The sequence below is a fragment of the Aegilops tauschii genome, chromosome 5 (genome assembly GCF_002575655.3).
Source record: "Aegilops tauschii subsp. strangulata cultivar AL8/78 chromosome 5, Aet v6.0, whole genome shotgun sequence".
Lineage (NCBI taxonomy): Eukaryota > Viridiplantae > Streptophyta > Magnoliopsida > Poales > Poaceae > Aegilops > Aegilops tauschii.
This window is the reverse complement of record NC_053039.3, coordinates 261,946,986-261,955,135: the sequence shown is the minus strand read 5'-3', so window position 1 is coordinate 261,955,135 and position 8,150 is coordinate 261,946,986. Positions and strand designations below refer to the sequence as shown.

Genomic DNA, 8,150 nt, shown 5'->3' with positions numbered 1-8,150 from the left:
CGGCTTGCCTCCCTTGCACCAAAGAGGAAACCTGCGCTCTGTACCTGCCTGGCGCCCGCCTGGCCTTGGTCGTCATGGCTCACGTCGGCTGAACCTCATGAGGTAGTTGCATAGATCTCTCTGCCCCTTAGGAGCCCTCCTAAGGAGGCCAACTCCTTCAGGGGCCTTGGCGTCATCCGCCTCACGAGGATCTTGCTGTGTTGGTGTTGAAGCTGGTCCGTACCAGGCCGTCGATGGAGCCACGTGGTGGGCTGCAGGCAGGCAGGACTGGATACCCCCAAGTCCAGGACGCCGACAGTAGACCCCGGGCCCAAGGCGCGCTCGGACTTGGCTTCCAGGCGAAACCAAAGGGCAAGTGCGGAGCGCTGTGGGCCCTAACCGCCTGCGGCCTTGATGACGCGTGGCGACTGATTGGACGTGGGCGACTCCGCTTCCCCACGCTGCCTCGGCAACTGCTCCCATCTGACAAAAGGGGTGCCGCCTGCCGCTAGGCTTTCATTGCTCCTTCTTTGTCTTGCTCTAGATCCCCTTATCCCCACAGCAGAAGAGCTCAGCAGATCTGCCGTTTCTCCACCAAATCCTCTGCTAGATGGCCTCCGAAAAGGCTACAGCTTCCTCCTCGGCCGCCGGCACCACCTGGTACGAGCTAGGGCTGATGGCGCCCTGCGTGATAGGGGAGAAGCTCCAGACAACGCTCCTCCTCACGGTGAGCGATGACAATGAGTGGAGGGAGACCACGCTCCGGGTCGCCACCGCTGTCCCGGAGCCCGCAGGCAGCAACTTCTTCCCCTTCTTTATGGACAGCGTCTACTCCGGGCTGGTACCTCCGTTCTCCCCTTTCTTCTTCGCCATCCTTCACCACTATGGCCTCCATGCGCTCCACATCCATGCAAACTCCATCCTCCTTCTGCCCCTCTTCGCCTTCTATTGTGAGGCGTTCATGGGTGTGCTGCCCTCCGTCGCCTTGTTCCGCCATTTCTTCTATCTTCGCAAGACCGGTGACAATCCGGTCGAGTGCATCGGTTTCGTCGCGGGGCGGGGCCGCAACGCAATCTCCCGCGCCGGGAAGAAGGTGGAGGACGCCGTGAAGAGGTGGGTGTTGATGGATGCCAAGAGCTCCCAGAGCTCGCTCAAGCTGTCGACAGCATTCCCCATCTCCGACAAGTGCTGGAAGTCTGAGAAGATCACTGACCCTGCCCTGACGCCGTTCGTGAGGACGATGGACAAGGAGCTGAAGGACACAAAGCTGACGGGAGCCATGCTCATCAGGGAGTTCCTGAAGCAGCGCATCGCGCTGCTTCAAGACCGCCCCCGTCCCTTGTGGAAGCTTGGCGGTGATGACGACAAGATCCGGCTGCGCCGGGATCCCCTTCCAGAGGTGGAGCTGAACAAGGTGCTGTCCTACCTGACGGGAAAGGACCCGAGCGACCCTCCGGAGGGCTGGCTCCCGCTGTACGACCGCGACGACACCGAGGAGGTCGTCGCAGCCATGCCTATCTTCGACGACCTCGGGTTTGTGCGGCTGGGGTCTTCCTTGCCGCCTACTACCTTGGTGCTCCTCTCCTCCGGCGGCCAATCCTCCGAGGCCACCGAGGATGATGTCGTGGACGAATCCTCCGCCCCGGAGCAAAGGGAGCTCCTACACGATCTGCCAGCCAACGATGATGACGGCGAGCCTTCGGTGGTGGAGGTGCCACGCCCTCCTGGTGTCACCACGAGGTCTGCGGTGGCCTCCTTGAAGCAGCACAAGCGAGCGGTTCTGAAGAAAAGCAGGACTGCGGTGATTTCTCCAGGCAGCAGCCCACCTTCGCTGACGCCGTCCCGGGCGGCACCAACCGCAAGCTCTCCTGCTCCCAAGAGCCCGGCACCAGCTGCTCCACCTCAGGTCCCGCTGCTGAGCATGAAGAGGCAATACGCCTTCGTTGACCAGTAAGCTTCTTCCTTATCCTTGCTTGTCAGCTCTTGAAGTGGTGCTGAAAGTATTCTCTTGTCGCTAGGCAGCAGCCGGCGAAGAAGCAGAAGGAGGGTGCGGAGATCGCCACGGCCACAAGCGACGGAGCGGCCTCCGCGGCCCTGGTGAAGAAGAGTGCTGCTGCCTGCGCCACCCCAGAGGTGACGCCATCTCCGGAGGACTTGGACGTCCATCCTCAGGAGGCGCCGGTGTCCTCGGCAGGCCTGACCCCTCCAGCACCCAGCCTTATCGCAGCTGCTGGGGGCAATCAGTCTTCGGAGCCCCCAGTCCTTCATGAGGCTGGGGCTTCTTCTGTCTTGGTGCTGAGGGCATCTCCTCCTTTGCCCAGTGCGTGGTCGAGTCATGGTGTTCCTGCTCCCTCCGGGACCCTGGAAGAGGCAAGGGCGACGCTGGACCTCCTCCAGGGTGAGCTTCAGGGCCCAGATTGTTGCTCGGCGCGAGGTCGCCTGGGGTTGATCTCTGGTTGGCTCAGGGCTGACGTGTTTGTTCGCGTGGCCTGGGGCTCCACGAAGGAGGCCCAGAAGGCGCTTGGGGTGGCCGCCACGGCGCGCGACCTGGCTCGGAAGGAGGCCACAGAAGCTGAGAACCTGTGCCGTGCGGCGAAGGCTGAGCTGAAGGCCCTCCAGGATCAGCAGGCCACCTGGGCCAGCCAGCTCCAGGAGCGCGAGGAGAAGCTGAAGGCCCAGGAGGCTGCCATCGCAGTCGGGACGCCGAGCTGAAGAAGACGGCGTTAGAGAAGGCTAGGGAGCGCGATCGCCTGGTGAAGCCGAGGGAGGAGGCGGAGGCAGTCCATGCGGCCCTGTCCGAGGCCAAGAAGGTGGCCGCCATGGAACGCGACGCCCTCTCCTCCCTCGAGGCGCGCTTCCTCAAGGCCCAGAAGGCGCTCTTCGGAGATGGTCCCTCGGGAAAGGCGGTGGTGACGACCCCGAGGGAGAGCCCTGCTGCTCTGCTTCCTAAAGTCGTGGTGGTCCTCGAAGATGCTGTCGACGGGTTTACGTCCCTGGTGGAAGGAGGCCCGCTCACTTTCTTCCTCGGCTCTGACGTGCGCCTTCAGCAATATTTATCTCCAGGATGCCAGCATCAACCTCTCCTCCTTCCTTGCTCCGGTGAACGCCGACTCCCGGGATGCTGCTGCCACCGCCGTGAAGAGCTTCGTGGACGCCATGCTGAACAAGTACATGGTGGTTGGTCCTCCAGGTGAAGCCGGTGGGACAAGCGACGCGCCTGGCGATGAGGTTCCGCTGGCGAGTGGTGGTGCCACACAAGTTTGAAGAGGTGGCCTCGGAAATTCTGCCTTTCGCCTTTTTATCCTGCACCATGTGACATGCCTCGGGGAGGCGTTTAAAACTATTTGCTTGGAACAATTTGTCTTCTAATAACTAGATTATGCTCCTTCAGCTTTTCCGTTTGCTTTGTTGTTCTACGTCGGCAGAGCCCGGCCTCGCGCGTACCTCAGCCGTCGTTGGGTCGTCCGGATCACCAAGACGAGCCCAAGAGGTGAGGGGCTACGCGGCTAGTTAGGCTCCTGAGTCGCGATGCTCAGGAGTCCTCCTTGACGTGCGAACAGCTTAGGAAAAGATGTAGGGGCAAGCCTTGATGTTCTGCGTTGGCAGGGCCCGGCCCGCGCATACTCAACCGTCGTTGGGTCGTCCGGATCACCAGGATGAGCCCAAGAGGTGAGGGGCTATGGGACCAGTTAGGCTCCTGAGTCATGATGCTCAGGAGTCCCCCTTGACGTACGAACGGCTTGAAAGGAAATGGTGACAACCAGGTCTTGGCGTTCTGCGTCGGCAGGGCCCGGCCCCGCGCATACCTCAGCCATCGTCGGGTCATCCGGATCACCAGGACGAGGCCAAGAGGTGAGGGGCTACGTGACCAGTTAGGCTCCTGAGTCGTGATGCTCAGGAGTCCCCCTTGACGTACGAACAGACCATCCTACCTTTCCGTCGCCGAGCTCTCACTTGGGAGGGGTGCGTGAAGACCAGGCCCGTGAGGCCGGGAGAGGTGGGGTACGCCAGGCGTGACCTGAGCATAGCCCCAGTGCCCAGCCCCCTCGCGCTACCTTATCGAGGGAGAGCAGCGCGGTGAGGCTAGTCACTGAGCCCGGAGGCTCCCTGAGGTTAACGCGGCCGCGAGGCCACGCCCAGTTGTTTATCACCAGCGCGGAGCATAACACTTCCGCTCTTGCACGGGCATAGCCGCTCCTTGGAAGTGTCGACGGCCAACACGGAGCATGGTGCTTCCACTGGTGCGTGGGAGGGGCTCCCTCTGAGGAGAGCCCCCAGGGCGTGTACAACCCCGCCCTGACACGTGGCTTGCACGGCAGGGCTCGAGGAGGTGTATGTAGGCACCCGCGAGCCAGCGCGGGACTCACGAGGCCCTACCTCAAGGCGGGTTGCGCCTGGTCTTGATTGGGGGATGCTTGAATTGGTCCTGCGAGATGGTTAGGCAGCCTGCGCCGAATGAGTTTCCTGAGGTTATTGCATGAGAAGGCCAGATCCCAACGACCCCAGGAGGTGACGTGAACGGGATCGGCCCGCCAGACAGAGCTCAGCCGCTGGATTTATCGATGCTGCAGGGACGGACCCGAGCACAGACGCCGTGCCCAGTCTTCTCATGCAAAGATCCTGAAGAAAAACAACTAGCGCACGGTTCCCGTGGCCATGGGGGCACCATGTCGTGCGCCCTTGCTTACCCATCACGATTAGCTCATGCGAGAACAAGGCACCAAGAGCCATGGGAGGTGACGTACACGGGACCGATCCGTGAGCCAGAGCTCAGCTGCTTGGGTTTAGCGACGCTGCAGGGACGGACCCGAGAACAAACGCCGTGCCAGTCCTTAATCATGAGGCGGTAATGGGAGGGCTTGCAAGGGTGTGAGACACTCTTAGCGACGAAGCGCCGGTCAGGCAGTTGGTAATTCGAAAGTAGTTTGCAAGGAATTGTAACTGGCTCTGATAAAACGCAAAAGGGGTACACGCCGTAGGGACAGACCCACACGACATGGGGATGATGCAGCCCGAGGGGCGCCCCCAAACTTAACGAACTAGGGAGATGTCACCTGATACCGTTGCTGAAGAGTTGTTGAAGTAGCCAAAAAACGCATGCTGCTGAAGCCGTTCCTCATGAGCGGCTCTGGTGCCGGGCCACGAGAGGCCGGACGGACCAGAAAGCTCCTGAGGGTGCTCCTCCATTTCCGCCAGGATCGCCTGGTGCCTGGCCTCGCAGGCCACATGAGCGTCCCTCATGCAGCGCTGGAACGCCTCAGCCGTGCCCGCCAGGCCGAAAGGCATGCGGACGTAGCTATGGAGCGGTCCCTCGCATCGGCCGACACGAGACGGCCACATGAGCTGCCGAGACGTGGCCCTGTTGAGCCCAGGGATGTCATTGTAGACGCAGAACTCCTTACCCTCGCTAGGGCAATGAGCTCCGCCTCGCGGCAGGCGATGATCACCTTGCAGAACCCTTCCTTCCTGAATCTCCTCGATCGCCTCACTGATGGACTCCTGAAAGCCTGTTGCCTCATGCCTGCTGCCTTCTCTTGGGAAGCGTGCTCTGAAGAGCGCCTCCACATGGTGCCCGAGCGCCACTCTCGCGACATTGGCTAGGTCTAAGGCCCTCCAGAGGAGAGCCCCCGAGCCCAGCCTGAGAGGGGCACTGGGTGCGCCTTCCTATGCGATGGGTGAAGGTGCCGCGTCCAGAGACGCGAGACCCAGTGCTGCGTCCTTGTGTGATGCTTCCTCACGAGACCCCTGGCCCAGCTGCAGCTTCTTTGTCTTGGGGGCGACCTCAGGAGGGAGGGTGCCATCTTCATCTTCCGGGTTCTCAACTGCTGCAGCTTGGAAGGCGCGCTCGAGGGAGCACACCGCATCCTTCTCCTGACAGGCGACGGTGATGACGCCATCGCTCCCTGGCATCCTGAGGATGTTGTAGCCATGGTGCGTGGCTGCCATGAACTTGGCCAGTGCTGGGTACCCGAGGATGGCGTTGTAGGGAAGACGAATGTCGGCGATGTCGAAGTCAATGAGCTCGGTGTAGTAGTTTTTGCGCTCGCCGAAGGTGACTGGGAGGCGAACCGGCCCGATCGGGTGCGTTGATCCGTCGGTCACTCCTGAGAATGGCTTGGTGGGGTGCAACTGGTAGTATGGCACTTGGAGTCTATCGAACGTTTGGATGGAGAGAACATTGAGCCCTGCTCCGCCATCAATGAGAGTCTTGGCGATAGTTATGTTGCTGATGACAGGGGAGCAGAGCATGGGGAGCGCGCCAGCGGTGGCCGCGCACTTAAGCCGGTCCGAGGAGTCGAAGGTGATGGCGCACTTGGACCACTTGAGAGGGCGAGTTGCCTCAAGCTTGGGGAGCGCCGCATTGACCTCCCGTGCAAACTGCTTGAAGACGCGGTGAGAAGCTGGGGACTATGAGCCGCCCAAGATGCAGGCGATGGCTCGCGGATCCTGGAAGCCCCCAGCGCCCTCGTCCTGGTGGTGATCTTCATTCCTTCTTGGCGTTGGAGGCAGAGGAGGCAAGGCCGGATTACCCTGAGGGCGGTCCTCACGAGGCTGCTCCCTCCAGTTGCCTGATACGTCTCCAACGTATCTATAATTTTTGATTGTTCCATGCTATTATATTACCCGTTTTGGATGTTTATGGGCTTTACTTTACAATTTTATATCATTTTTGGGACTAACCTACTAACCGGAGGCCCAGCCCGAATTGCTGTTTTTTGCCTATTTCAGTGTTTCGAAGAAAAGGAATATCAAACGGAGTCCAAACGGAATGAAACCTTCGGGAGCGATCTTCTCGGAACAAACGCAATCCAGGAGACTTGGAGTGGACGTCAAGTAGCAAACGAGGCGGCCACGAGGGTGCCCGGCGCGCCCTAAGGGGGTGGGCACGCCCCCCACCCTCGTGGGCCCTTCGTGGCTCAACCGACATACTTCTTTCTCCTATATATGTCCACGTACCCCGAAAACATCCAGGAGCACCACGAAAAACTATTTCCACCGCCGCAACCTTTTGTATCCGCGAGATCCGATCTTGGAGCCTTCGCCGGCGCTCCGCCGGAGGGGGAATCGACCACGAAGGGCCTCTACATCATCTCGAAGGCCTCTCCGATGAGTTGTGAGTAGTTTACCATAGACCTTCGGGTCCATAGTTATTAGCTAGATGGCTTCTTCTCTCTCTTTGAATCTCAATACAAAGTTCTCCTTGATCTTCTTGGAGATCCATTCGATGTAACTCTTTTTGCGGTGTGTTTGTCGAGATCCGATGAATTGTGGGTTTATGATCAAGTTTATCTATGAGAAATATTTGAATCTCCTATGAATTCTTTAATGTATGATTGGTTATCTTTGCAAGTCTCTTCGAATTATCAGTTTTGTTTGGCCTACTAGATTGATCTTTCTTGCAATGGGAGAAGTGCTTAGCTTTGGGTTCAATCTTGCGGTGTCCTTTCCCAGTGACAGCAGGGGCAGCAAGGCACGTATTGTATTGTTGCCATCGAGGACAAAAAGATGGGGTTTATATCATATTGCATGAGTTTATCCCTCTACATCATGTCATCTTTCTTAATGCGTTACTCTGTTCTTATGAACTTGATACTCTAGATGCAGGCAGGAGTTGGTCGATGTATGGAGTAATAGTAGTAGATGCAGAATCGTTTCGATCTACTTGTTGCGGACGTGATGCCTATATACATGATCATGCCTAGATAATCTCATAACTATGCACTTTTCTATCAATTGTCCGACAGTAATTTGTTCACCCACCATAATACTTATGCTATCTTGAGAAAAGCCACTAGTGAAACCTATGGCCCCCGGGTCTATCTTTTATCATATAAGTTTCCCATCTACTTTTATTTGCATCATTACTTTCCAATCTATATCATAAAAATACCAAAAATATTTATCTTATCTTATTATCTCTATCAGATCTCACTTTTGCAAGTTGACATGAAGGGATTGACAATCCCTTTATCGCGTTGGTTGCGAGGTTCTTGTTTGTTTGTGTAGGTGCGTGGCACTTTTGAGGAGCCTCCTACTGTATTGATACCTTGGTTCTCAAAAACTGAGGGAAATACTTACGCTACTTTGCTGCATCACCCTTTCCTCTTCAAGGGAAAACCAACGCAGTGCCCAAGAGGTAGCAAGAAGGATTTTTGGCGCCGTTGCCGGGG

The 8,150-nt window shown here is 58.0% G+C and overlaps 1 protein-coding gene across 1 annotated transcript; it reads left to right on the top strand.

Moving 5' to 3' along the window:
• The first annotated feature begins 489 nt into the window (after positions 1–489).
• LOC141022366 (uncharacterized) lies at positions 490–7,292 on the top strand. The gene is made up of 2 exons (XM_073498617.1): positions 490–1,929; positions 1,998–7,292. Exons 1-2 carry the CDS (start codon positions 590–592, stop codon positions 2,689–2,691), a joined length of 2,034 nt encoding a protein of 677 aa, XP_073354718.1. The 5' UTR covers positions 490–589; the 3' UTR covers positions 2,692–7,292.
• The last annotated feature ends 858 nt before the right edge of the window (positions 7,293–8,150 follow it).